The 14058-nt window shown below is 34.7% G+C and overlaps 2 protein-coding genes across 2 annotated transcripts in view; one reads left to right on the forward strand and one right to left on the reverse strand.

The window, feature by feature from the left end:
• LOC142350380 (uncharacterized) overlaps positions 1-1887 on the reverse strand; it is a 44438-nt gene extending 42551 nt beyond the window's left edge. Inside the window, exon 1 of the mRNA XM_075402228.1 lies at positions 1823-1887. Within this exon, the coding sequence (XP_075258343.1) occupies positions 1823-1887 (65 nt within the window). The remainder of the gene's footprint in view (positions 1-1822) is intronic.
• An 8094-nt stretch (positions 1888-9981) lies between these two features.
• Positions 9982-11628, forward strand: LOC142350772 (uncharacterized). Its single transcript, XM_075402727.1, has 2 exons — positions 9982-10459; positions 11059-11628. Exons 1-2 carry the CDS (start codon positions 10079-10081, stop codon positions 11329-11331), a joined length of 654 nt encoding a protein of 217 aa, XP_075258842.1. The 5' UTR covers positions 9982-10078; the 3' UTR covers positions 11332-11628.
• Positions 11629-14058: the final 2430 nt, after the last annotated feature.

Consider the following 14058-nt stretch of genomic DNA (forward strand, 5'->3'; position numbering starts at 1 on the left):
TGATAGTCAAAATAACAAAATCTCTGCAAAAATCAGTAAAAGAAGTAATTATCGTGTTTTTATGGTAGAGAAAAAATCGTTTACGGATTTTTTTATACCTAGTTGGGACAAAAATAAAATGAAACTAAAGTATCGGGAAGGCATTGACAACCCCTGAAAATTGCTAATGAGTAACTTCAATACACATTCTTGCAGTTTTTCCGGTAAAATAGTTGAAGTTGACAAAAACATGGATTGATGCCCTTAAATAAATTTCAAAAACCGTAAGTTAAAAACAGCTGTTAGTGATAGGCAGTGTTGTTTTGCATCTTTTCTTATAAAGATTTCTTTCGATTCTATAAATTTTCTAACGAAAAGATGTCTTGTTGTCCTTTTTTTGTGAAAACATAAACTGTTTCGCCCAGAACTCAAAATTGGTTGCCAACATTTCCGGTTATATGAACTTCATCAAAATTTCATCACTAGCCCTAGTGTTTATTTGGCTTGCACCTGGCTTGCACTGATAATTTGCCGTCCAGTGCCGGATTCGTCTGAACAATGAGGAAGATGGCGTTGTTTTATTTGCAATTGTACTGATATCAATTTTGCTCATTTGGAAATCAGGGAAGAATTTTTTTGACATTTGCAATTAGACAGCTTGCAAACAATTAACATATGACGCTTTATTAGTTGTTTTTTTAATAAATCCTTTACGTCTGGTTCATTACTTACAAAGAAATTAGCAACCCATACGTTTGATCCACAATCAAGAAAAAAGCGGTAAGGCTTATTACATTGTTAACTATTTATTAAAGTTATTCGATGACGATGTTATAGCGAGTTTCTTTGCCAAGTTTTTTGAAACTTATTTGAAAATCTCAGTTTACTGTTTTCAAAAATGTTTATGATTCATAATATTGATTTTTGCTTATATAAAATTTCACAAAGAAACCCTTATGAAAAAAAAATACTGGTAGTTGTTTTGATGTCAAAGTTGGATAAAACAACCCCAATTTTCTTCATATATATTCTTCATAGATTACAGCAAACCAACACACGAGTTTTTTCCAGCCACTCCAAGTAAATTGTTTAATAATATAAAGCTAATTGTTTTTTCCATAACACTAGAGAAAAGTTTTTTTCAACTTGTTTTATGGTGTTTCTTTTTAAACCAAGGATCTTGTCGACTTTTGTTCGACCCCTCCTTTATTGGTCGACAAATTGTCAGGTTGGCTACACTGACAATTAAAGCCAACATGAGGTCTCTTGATATCCAATATCGTTTGATCGTTGTCGATACATAACCAATACTGGTAAAAAAAAAACCCGCATCGAATTTTTAAACCAAACAGATCTAAGATTAGAGCGGTAATCGGGGGATTTTCTTAGCCAGTTCCCCTCGAAACTCTTAGATCATTTTGGGGGTAATGAGTGGTAATTTGATACAAGAGTGGAGGGTAATGGGTGTAATTTTGAGGGGGGTAAATTGGTGTAAGATTAGGGGAGTAATTTTTGGGGGTAAAATGATGCAAGAGTAAGGGGTAATGGGGGCAAAACGACGCAATAGTAGGGGGTAATGGGGAGAGGGTGTAACACGACGCAAGGGTGAGGGTAATGGGGATAAAGAGACGCAAGTGTAGGGTAGTAAAACTATGCAAGAGTAGGGGGCAAGGGTCCATTACCCTCTCACTCCTGCCTCGTTTTACCCCCCCCCCCCCTACCCCCTACTCTTGAGTTGTTTTACCCCCATTACCCCTACTTCTGCATCGTTTTACCCCAACCCCCATTATACCCTACCCTTGTAACATTATACCCCCCTGGAAGCCCCATTATCACATCGTACCTCCACAGTCCCGGAGTGACAGCCTTGAACCCACAACCTCTGTTCCCTGAGCCGGTTCGCCTCATCCCTCAGACCACCGATGCTTGCCGAATACTAGCTATCCCATTTATATGAGTTGAACTTTTTACCCCCTCACTCTTACATCATTTTAAACCTCTAAACTTACCCCCTAATCTTATATCTTTATGGGGGTAATTTTTGAGGGGTAGAATCTTAAAATTCCCCCATTGCTCCCCATTACTCCCATTATCACCGTAATCTTACATAGTTTTACCCCCTAAAATTACCCCCTCATCTGACATCCTTCTGGGGGGTAATTTTTTGTGGGGCAAAATCTGTCCCCCACTTCCCCCCATTACGCCCCTAGTCTTACATAGTTTTACCCCCCATAGACAATTACCCCCCCCCCCCCCCACTCATACATCAATTTGGGGGGGGGGTAATCAGGGGGTAATTTCGACACAGTATCTAGCCAGAAACCGAAACCTCAGATAGAGCTTGGTGTTTATTGGTGTTTATCTTTTGTTTGAGGAGTGAGTTTATGAAGAAGTTTTTCCTAACTCAGGCTATTACATGGGCGACTCTTTTACCTTCAGTGCTGGCTACATCAATACTTTATTCAAGAGTTTCCGAAACATTAAGACAACCTAATGCTGCAAATTCTACTGGATCGTTTGAAAACAGGAAACGAAAACTAGCCAGCAGCTTCGGAACTATTTCGAAAACATTTCTACAGTGCTACGTTCCATATGCTATCGGGCTGTGTGCTAATGAGATTATGGGCGTTTTGCAAATAGAAAAGAGCATAGGTTGAAATAATCTTAGCTGTTCAAAACCAAGTCGGTCAGCGTGTCCACGCGGGATGAGCTGATAAAAAATAGGCAGTGTGTTCCAAACAAAGAGTAAATAAGCATAATCAGAATACCCAGAGAATAAATTGTTTGTGATTAGAATTTTCGCGAAAGAACGCGACGTCTTGCAAAACTGTCTACCGAAGCCCGGTTTTGTTTTGAGTTTGCGGACTATGCATGAGTACGCGACTATGGACCCCAAAACAGCACCTACCAAAAACTTTAAAACTATGATCAGAAAGAACATAGACCGTTGACAGGAGGATATTATCAAAGAAAACAAGATGTCTTCATAAAAAAGTTTATAGAGACCTTTTTTAGCCTAAAAACTCACAACACTATTCCTGGTATACGCAACCTATGAAACAATTTACTGAAGCCACCACTGTCTCGTACAGCCAAGAAAACTGGAATTTTCAATTCTCAAGCTGTACCAGCTCAGAAGACCTAAAATAATTGATGCAAGAAATACTCGTTATGTTTGGTTTTCCACGAATGAAATTGTGGGTATGTTTGGTTTGTCCGGTATATTCTGCTTTAAATGTAAGAAAACGTCGTTACATTCGGTCTCAAATTCAGTATGATTCAGTATGTTTCATTTTAAACCTGTGATATTTTCCTGTTTTTGCAATGGAAAGTCTTGATTTTTTTTTGTTTGTAGCGAGGTCAAATTTCGACGATTGAAAAATCACAAGAGTCTCACGCCTATCCTTTTTATAAAATTGATTTTTTTTTTACTTTTGTTTTACGCTCATTTATAAAGCAAGTAGAACAACATGGAAAATTTTGTTTGTATGTCAATTTAAAAAGTTAAAAGAATTGTTCAACATTGATTGGGATTCAGCTCATTGAGTGACATTTACTGAGTTTGATGTGATTTTAAAAAAATTAAGTAAAAGGTCAATTTCTTAAAATTTCTTCGTTTTTGAAACCGACCAGTCCCAAGGTGTCTTACGTTTGAAAACCGAACATAACAAATCTAGGAAACGCTCATTTCAAGGAGCATATATGAACCGTTATCTTATGCTTAAACCCAAATATATGCAATCTAACAAACCGAAGTATGCCGACGGTATTTTTAGGCTTGAACTGAGTACACCATTTCCAGAACCTTAACAAAATCAGACATACCGATGATTTTTTAACGTTCAGAATTGAACATACCGACAATTGCTTATATTCAAAAATACTCGCGCTACATTACCGTAGAAAAAACGTAAGTGCTTTCATCGTTTCTGTTTTTAAAAAACGTATATAGGGAGGATTTTTTAATTTTACGATTGACCATTTCTGAACTGGGTGGCTTTCCAAAACCCTACCTGGCATCTTTAAATGCAAATTTGGCATCTTAGATACCATGGCTTTGAAAAACCTCACAGCCAAAATGAAAACTCATATAAATTGTTCACAGTCTGGATCTGTTTGTCATTCTTTCCGTGAAGTTTGAATGGAACTGCTGCGTGTTATTTCCCGTCCCTATCAGCAGCGGGTACTGATAACCAAACCTAGTGCCCCACGTGATCGTGCAACAAAATTAAGACCAAAACTGTTCTGAGGAGCTTTGTTTCGCCAAAAAAAAATATTTGGAAAGCATTCCTTCAACATTTGGAAAATTTACCTTCCTTTCATTTGTTTTGGCGAAGCAAGGCCGTCAGAACCGTTTTTTAGTATTATTTTCTAAAGACGTATCCTTTTTGCAATTAGAAATTGTAACAGTTTTAATGGTTAAACTTGTTCAAGCCTAATTGACATCAGCTGTACTGTAAGATACGAAGTAAGTAGTTCTATAAAATCGATGTACTAAAACTCGACATTTGCCAAAGCAGTAAAGCAGTATTCAACGCTCATTTCTGACAACAAAATTGGTCTGCACCTATTCCAAAATAGTAAGTTATCTTAACTTCCAATTGTTATCATGATGATACAAAACGGCGATTGCTAATCAGAATATTTAAGTTATAAGTCTGTGTTCTGAAAGAAAGTTTTTTGGTCGGTAGAATTGGCTGCAAGTAGCTAGGTGAAGATGAAAACACACTCTTTCGGAACTTCAATTTACTCAAGTTCGACGCTTCATTAAACATATAAGAGAGAGGTTAAAATTTTGTTACAAAGATAAAAGTAAGCTGTTTCTAACGACAGTTTTTTCTGCATGTTTTGCTTGACGTGCTTTTAATCCGATATTTTGATCAATTTCGAAGCATTTTATTCCACTCTCTTCAAAAAAACGAACATTGTTAAATGTACCCGGGTCAAAATCAAAAGGTTACCTTGCAAGAATCTGGTTCTTTTTTTCCAGATTCTTGCAAGAATATCTATATTCTTGCAAGATTTCTTCCAGAATCTTTGAAGATAACGATATTTTGGCCGGTCCGACAAGATAGCTATTCTTAAGTCAGAGTCTTACGATAGCCTATTTTTGCCAGATTCTTTGAAAATGGCCTTAGGAGATTTTGACAGAAAAAATGCCCGACAAATAGGACGCTAGGTTAAGGACAATTTCTTAGGTGAAAAAATTGATATTGCTTGAACAACAGCTCTTCAACTAAACATTTAATTTTTTTTTGAATAAAATTTGCACCTCTCTTCTGGTTACACAGAGTTTTTTTTTCGACGATTGTTTCAAAAATTTTGATAATCGACTGGTCCCGTGCTAAATAAAGTTCAAGAGAAAATTAATAGATTTATTCATTCATTAATTATTTAATTGTTCACTTTGCTAATTTCCTTGAAACTCATCCATTTCCGCTTAAACTTTTGAATTATTGTCTACCAAAATTGACAATAAAAAAATTCCCAATTTCTGGAACTTTCAACCAACGGCCCGTAGACTATAATCCTTATTTTAACGCCGACTACAATGGAAGTAGTATAGTTTACGATGCACTCGTAAATTCGGAGAAGAATATATTCTATTGGTTCAAGAGGAATGGAATTCTTTCTGTCATATAACCCAGTTTTTTGTAAAAATGTTTGGCCAGGTACTTAACCTTTCGCATTTAACAATTTCCGGAGCTCCGGAATTGTCACAAAGATGATAAAAAGCAGTTGAGATATAACAAAACTGGTTTTCGAGATCGATAACAAACTTGGTGCATATATTAAGAAGCATGCTTAAACTGCTTTAAGAAGCTTTTTTAGTTAAAACATGCGGATTCATTGCTGATTATCATTTTTTATGATTTTATAATAAAGGATATACAAATTTAATTGTCTGCGTTTATATAAAGATAGCAATGAAATAAAAACGGTTTAGGCAAGGTTGCAAACGGTTTGATCAGATCACAGAACAACATGCTGACTTTTACTGCAATCATGTTTATCTATTACAGCTTCTTAAGGTTTTTTTACAGGAAAAGGATACGCTACTGGATGCAAACTGAAAACAAGCCCGATTCCCATTTCCATGTGTTGAGCAGAACTTATCAGATTTTTCGAATGCAAGAAAGTTTTTATGGGACAATAGATCTTCATTAAATATTAAGTGATCCATCAGATCCTCCTCGTTAGATACATAACTAAGGACAATAAAAAATAAAAATTAGCAGATTTTGCAGATGTATTGTAAACTGAAAATTATCGGACATTGACTTTTTGAGTGCTTGTATGGCTGGGATTCATCCAGAAACACAAATCTTTCCGGGAATTGATGTTATTTGGTCAAATTTAGGACTTCAACTGAAAATAGCGGCGCTATAGAAATAATTAGATTACTAACTTTACAGGTCACAAATATGAATCACCATTTTGTGTTATTAATCACGTCACTCCTGTAGACCTCTGAACTCTACCATAAAATCGTATTGTTATTCAGCAGTTCATTTTTTTTTATTTATTCAAGCTGAAAACGCCATCGATCCAAAAAGGCTTTGATTTCCACCTGCGAAAATCAATGATCCAAAAATATTTGTTTATTTTTTTAAAAGGCATTGCCTGAGATTTTGCTTTTAACTTCGACAGCAGTACTGCAATCTTCAAAACGAAAAAAATTCAAGTTACCAAAAATTTCTTTCAACAATAGCTTTTTATATAGCAAAACTGACCCACCCGGTAATGTTAGAGCAAATAATAATGAAATCATAAAAACACGGAGGGTAAAACATTGATGATGAAAACGAGCAGAAATTAACTTCCGTTGTTTCGTAGAATCAGAACTGCCTACACTTTCTTTGCTCTTCTACCGCGAATGTTTGGTATTCTCCACTCGGCTATTCTTTGTGTTGTTATGAAAAAATTTCAAGAGCCAGTCAAATCGCTGTTCACGAGATGCTTCAATTAGACGAAAGTACTGCAACATTGAGAATTTTTTTGAACATGAGATGGATGTCACAAATTGTAAAAAACTTCTCAAACTTGGTCTTTATTTAATTACAACCCTTAAAAGAACTTTTCTCTCCAATTAACCTACTGAACTTTTTTGTTATAACTCATTGCATTAGCTCCTTATTTGAAGTCTAAATTACAACTTAACTAAAATCGCTCAACCTAGACGGAGTACAAAAGTATTGAAAATGGATATTAATTTGAGGCATGCTAGAAGCAAAAAACCTCAACAGATTTGAACAAGTTCAAAAGAGTCCTTTGAGAAACCATTTTCCTCGCTACTTGAAACAAGCATCAAATAGTTTGAGCTTCTGAAATTTGTCTTGAAATTTAACTTCCATCTACAAGCAAAATCTTGAACAAAGAATCTTGGACTGTTACCAAGCTCCTGACCCCCTTTCCATGAGGGGTAGGAAAAATTATCCGTTCTTGAGTATTCAAAAAACGAACATGTCCACTCAAAAGCTTAAAAAAGGTTTTCGAAAACTTTCTGTCATTGCTGGTTTGATATATAAAAACCCATGACTCCCAAAGGTTAAAACATATTTGTTGCCGGTTTTTTAATCCGTATTTCAAAAATTTTTAGCAATTGCTTTTTCGATCAGATCTCCGATTTTACTCATCAAATAAAGAGGACCTTTATACTCTTCTTTAAAATTCATATTCTTTATTTAATTTAAGATAAAATATATTACTGTTGATACCTAATTTGATCAAAATAAGCTCTATTGACAGTTAAAATGCTAAAGAAGTATAGTAATTTTTGGTCACAAGAAAAAGAAATTTAGTTCAGCTAGTTATCCAATTAATGTCCTTTTTTTGTGCTGATGGCAATTAAAATTGACTCTTTGACCACTCCAAACATCTACGAGAACACTGGAAGCCCCAAATTTGCTTAAAAGTCTTGCCATTATTAGATGTTTTTCTTCTAATGGGGTTTTTCGACTGAAAAATTTTTTCGCAGTATTGTCGAAAGGAGCGTTCTTTATTTAACTTAAAGTTTTCGTCAATTGTTGCTTCGGAACTTTAAATCTAACCAACCGAAGTAATAAATTTGCAAAAAATGTTTCCTTATAGCTCTACCATTTCTTTTTCTGGAAAAATGACAGTGCTGGTGGTTTTGTGATTATCTCTGAGAATTGAGAAAAAACTCCAACCAGAGCTTTCGCAAGAAACTAAGATTTCCCTGGCTCATCATAAGAGAAGGGGAAATGAAGGAAGGTAAAATTATATTTAAATTTAATCCAACGCAAAAGACAGCAGCAAGATCGTCTCCACGAGGAAATTAAAAAAACTTTGTTTAAACTGTAGTGTTGAAATTGTGAGACCACAAATTAATCGTTGTTATTGCTCGCTAAAAGGAAGAAAAGGCGCGATGAATGCAACTGTTTGGAATAATGCCTAGAAGAGGCGTCTACGCCCCAAACTCGGTTATCGGTATTCATAAAATATGTTTTTGAGGGCTATCTAGGATCAGAATTGTATAACTTTGCCATTCATTATTGATCATAGTTTTTGTGTTCGCGTTGTTTTAAATTGTTAATCACTTTCTTTTATTTAGTCCCTTTGCTATATCAGTAAACCTAATATTTCCAGTAATTTTTGTTTTTTATGCGATTGAATTTCATTGAATATTTTTCTCGAATGTATCACTATTTACCGTAGCACAGCAAAATTGCAAAACTCCGCATCATTTTAAAGACTGCTCAGTTCATTTGTAATTGGATATCACATAATAAAGTGAAAAAAATAATGAAGGAAAGATATTGCAATGCAACTCTGCTGTTTGTCTCGAGTTAAACCTTATTTACAATGCCAATTTCTTGTATGAGAATGCTCCTCAATTGATTTAAGACTGAACATCAACTTAAAATCGGAAATTTACCGTTCCTCGCGTGATTGTTTATTTGTCAAGGAAGTCTATAAAAATATTTACGGCTTTCAATTTTGCTTCCTAAAAACAAATTTAATCTAAGCACGTGCCCACAACCCACGCTCAATATTGAGAATCAGCACTGACTCCGAACATCTTTGGAAAAAATTTAATTTTCCTTGAATTAGGACTGCATTGGTTTTAAAGTAAGATATTGGGTAAGTTTATGTGTCAAGGAAGTCTATAATAATATTTCCGGCTTTCAATTTTGTTTCCTAAAAGCAAATTTGGATCTTTTCCGTTTCTGCCCCCCCCCCCCAGTACGTTGTGCGCCCCCAGTTACAGAGCACGTGTCATTACATAGTAAATCACTATGGAAAAATTTTGCACGTGCGTCTGGGGGGTGCAAATAATATGCCCCAACTAAGCTGGGGGGAGGGGGCACAAACGGAAAAGATTCGCAAATTTAGTATAAGCACGAGCCCACAAACCACGCTCAATATTGAGAATCAGCACTGACTCCGAACATCTTTGGAAGAAATTTATTTTTCCTTGAATTAGGACTGCATTGGTTTTAAAGTAAGATATTGGGGTCTCACTTGCAATTTCAACAACAGTTTTTATTTTTAAAAAAGCACTTTTGAGCTTTTGGCGCAAACTCAGTTGATATATTTTGACGTTCTTTCTCGGTTTCTGTTTGAACAATTCCTCTTGATCACTTCCTGGATCCAGCCATTGAATTTTTTTTCAAAAAATTAATGAAATCTTAGTTCCTCTCTAGCACAATAATTTCCCTCATAATCTCAGTTTTGTTTGAGTGTTTTCTTCAGTTTTCTTTTTTTAACGTAAGTACTGATAGAACAACTTTTGATATTACTGCTTTATTACATTTTGAGTTTTCTTAATGCGTTACGCAAGCGAACAAAAGAAAAAGAAGAATCTAAAGCTGTCCGCGTATATTTGTTTTCAAATGACCGACACAATATAACTTACTTATAAAAACAAAAATATCTTTCTTGTATCAAACAAATGAACTTTTTTAATGCTAAAATTTAAAGATTAGCTAAATGTTAGAGCAGCTTTGCACATTTGTGTGTTTGCAAATTCAAGAAAAACTTTGAAACTAAAGCGAATTAATCAAATTTACTGAAGTTAAGCGCTGATACTGCACGATCTAATCATAGAACTCTAAAAAAAGCAAAAACAAAAAAAATGTCTAATAGTACGTTAGAACGAGCGGAGAGCTGCTGTACCTGTAATAAGCGCGTCAGCAATAGTTACATTATTCCGGAAAAACCCAAAATTTTCAACGATGACGAAGGAAAATCACATTCGGAAGAAAACGGAAACCCATCAAAGTTCTTCAACCGAAATAAAATAGTAGTTTCTAAGTCTTTGTTAATTATCTTTGCTTGTTACGTAATTTTATCCCTTATCATGTTGGTAACGATAGCAGTTATATGCGGGATATCTATTAGCTCGCTGCAATCCAGTGAGAGTAAGAATAAGGACGAAATAGCTACAACGAGTCAAACTATTTCTGAACTAAAGGAGGAATTAAATCGATCGCAGAGTTCAACTATTCAACAAATGGTTGGTTGTCTTCCAATTAAAAATTATAAAGCCCATCATGAAGTACACAAATGAACGCAGGTAACGGCCAGACCGAATTGCGTCGCGCACGGGGGGTGGGGTGAGGTCTGGTGCGAACCAACTCCTTGGTCTGGAAAAAGTTTGGGTCGTGCCTTTGGTCTGGCCAATTACAGTTTTGGTCTGTTCAGTCTGGCCAATAACCACATTTCAATACCCCATTTTAAAAAACCTTTGGGTATGGCCGGTCCGGAACACCCTGTCCGCGACCCAAGTCGGTCTGGCTAATATCTGTCTTGGGTCGCGGACTTCATCCTGGGAAAGTAATAACTTGATAGAATAAACTTTCTTCAGTTAAAGTTTCTTCAGGTAAAGTTGAACAAGTACCTAGTCAGTTGAACAAGTATGTCTCTTGTCTAGCTAAGTCAAGGTTATGACAAGAATATGCACAATTTATAGGTGGTTCTCTCGTAAACCTTCTAACAATCTTTAACTTCTTATCTCAGGTTTAGTATGATAGTTTTTATGCAACTAAGCGACACCTCAGATAAAAAGTCAGGTGACATCTGCAAATTCTTGAATAATAATTTTTGCGGTTGTAGATTGAGTCTATTCAGACTCAGATCATCAACATGTCAAGTTCAATTAGAGACGCTGAGTTCAACTTGAACGAAACAGAGCAGAATTTAACAATATCCTTTTCCACATTGGGTTATATTGAGAACACTTGTGTTTTTCGAGTACATGGAATAGAAAATAACGTCTCGATGAACACAGAAGACATTGTTGAACTGGAGCGGCTGGAGGGAAGGCTAGCTAGTCGTCTGACAAATGTTGAAGGGCGGGTAGGAGATTTGGAAGCCGCAAACCCCTGACAGACAGGAAACGAGCAATATATTATTTGGAATGGCGATTAACCAACTTAGATCAACACAATATTGTGATGGCATATTTTTTTTCGGATTTTTGAAGCATGAAACTGGAAGCAAGAGTTTAGATAGATTTTAGTAAAATACGAAATTGATTGTATATAAACCCACTAACTGTTGAGCTGCCTTTGTTATACACTGTTTTAGTTAATTGGCGCTATAATGAGATTACATTATTTAGATCATCATACTGTCCGTTTTAGACATTTTTCTGTGTAAAATAAAATTTATGTTATTTCAAAAGGTCCACCCCAACGGCTCGTGAAATATTTAACCAATCTTTACAAAACAGCAGAAAAGAAATTGCAATGGGCTTAATGTTTGAGCGAAAAATGACGCTGAGTTTCGGTTTTATGAATGACTACTGCTAGATGTCACACAGTATTGTCTGCGTTGGTTGCCGCACAAATTATCACAGAAATTAAAACTTCTGAATTTGAAAACTAAAAAATAAAACAATAAATAAAACCTAAAATCAATTTTACTGTTTGTTAAAAAGATATTGACAGCATAAAAAACGCTTCAGAATCCATATTTATCTCCACATATCGCTCTTTCGTTCTAAGAAATAAATCATTTCAGAGAAAGTATTTTGGAGTTTTCTCTGATATTTCAAAAGTCTGTAACTCCAATTTAATCATCACAAAAGAGAGAATTATCATAAAAATTCCTCTAAACACAAAAAAGTGTTACAAAGTGCAGCACTATCTTAAGGTTGCCGAACATTGATTTAGATTGAAGTATATAAAGGCAAAACTTTAAATACGTGAAGATATACTTGAAATACTCGAAGATGAGATGAATTCTCGGTATATTGTCCTGTCAAAAAGCAGAAGAAAGGTCGAATTTGTTAAGAAAAAAATTGTAATTTGGTTGCAAAAACGTTAGGCAACAAATAAAAACAATTTGTGAATCAATTTTTTAATAGCGGCGCCCGAGAAGAATGTGTTTAGGGAGCAGTAAAACTGAAAAGAAGCAAGGAGTAATTATATAGACTACAATGTAGAAGGTGTGATGCATTCGTTTTCGAAGAAGTCTGCAAAACTAGACTTGCTAAACAATTCGAGAATTAGTTCAAACTATTTTGCTAAACATTGTCCTTCACTCGCTGTTTGATCAAATTGGATGAGCACTCAAAGAATGCCAGTAATCAGGCTCTCATCAGCAATCAATTATAAACTTTACCTTCAAAACACGAAAAAAAGTTATGAATAAACATCAAATTTATGTAGCTGACAGTAAGTTCAAGATAGATTAAGATATCGAAAGGACATTGATGCAATTTTTACGTTCCTCATACCAAAATTGCCCATGAAAATGAAACAACAGTCACTGGAGAATGAATGGTCATAGTAGACAACAGAAACTTTATTCAAATGTTAAAGAAAACTTTTTCAACGGCCAATGTTTGCAATAATTTTCCAAAAACCCTATCATGAAAACAAAAGAAGGTCTTACAAAAGCAGTGTCTGATAACTACTTTAACATTTTAAAGAACTATAAATGGCAGAACTTGCTCATGGTTATTATAAAAGTTTTTAATTGGAAAAATTTTCTGAAGCAGGAAACAGGATTGTCGAAAAGAACTAAATTTGCTTCCAGGCATCCCATTTTTCGCATAGGATTTTTCAATTCCGTTACTTGTCTCTAAAATTAATAATTGTGTTGTTTTTCTTTATTTTGAGCTGTTTAAAAAAATACTGCTAATCGAACTAATGTAGCATTCTCAAAGCTCAAAGAAGTTTGTGATGTCTGAAATGCACAAAGCAGAGGATCTTGTTCTTATTTATAATGAAATTGAATCTACTAAGCACATAGTAGAGTTTGGAAACCATTCGGTCAAACGTAGGCTCCTTTTTAGCAATCTTTGTTTTATGTTTGACAGCAAAATTGAAAAAGGGCGTTTTCGAAAGAAACTATATTGTAGTTGAAGAAATCAGAAACGAAGAATTTCCAATAATTTTTTTTTTCAGAAGCCTTAAATAAAAGTTTTTCTCAATTTTTTACAAACAATAACTATTTCTGAAATTATTTTTTCAGATAAAATTATCTCTTTTTCAGTCTAAGCAGCTGAAAAGATTACCAATATTAATTTTGAATTATTGGGTCATGAAAAAATATTCCAGCTTAAGTAGTCTCAAATAAATAAATGTAACCAAAAATATTAAACGCGTGCGATAGTTTTTTCTTTCCTATGGGAACACTAATCTCCATTGTTTCCTGAATTGTTGCTATAATCGAAACATAGTTTTCTAAAAATTTTTTTAAGGCGTTTATGTTTCTCCAATTTTGGCTAGCCGGCAAGGACTTATAAACAAAATGTCTCTTTGCCCCATTTTTCATTAAAGCCAAATCTTGGCGCTATTTAGAACAATATTTTTTTGCTATCAATTAACAAAAGTACGGAAAGCATCGATTCAGCATAAAAAATATCATAAGAAATATGAAGAAAACAAAAATTTGAATGTGACAGTTTAATTGATTGTTTTGGTTTGGTTTCCCTGATATTTTCTGTAAAATTTGTGTAAATTAAACCGAGGCTTTCCATGAGCTGATTTTTGTTGCATCTAGCGGTCACTTCTTATTGGTATCTTTTTTTTTTGTTTATCTCGAATCTGAAACGTGGTAGGGATAAAAAAAAATTGACAAAGATTCAGAATTTTAGACCAGTTG

The sequence above is a fragment of the Convolutriloba macropyga genome, chromosome 12, assembly GCF_964194025.1.
Source record: "Convolutriloba macropyga chromosome 12, txConMacr16.3, whole genome shotgun sequence".
NCBI lineage: Eukaryota > Metazoa > Xenacoelomorpha > Acoela > Convolutidae > Convolutriloba > Convolutriloba macropyga.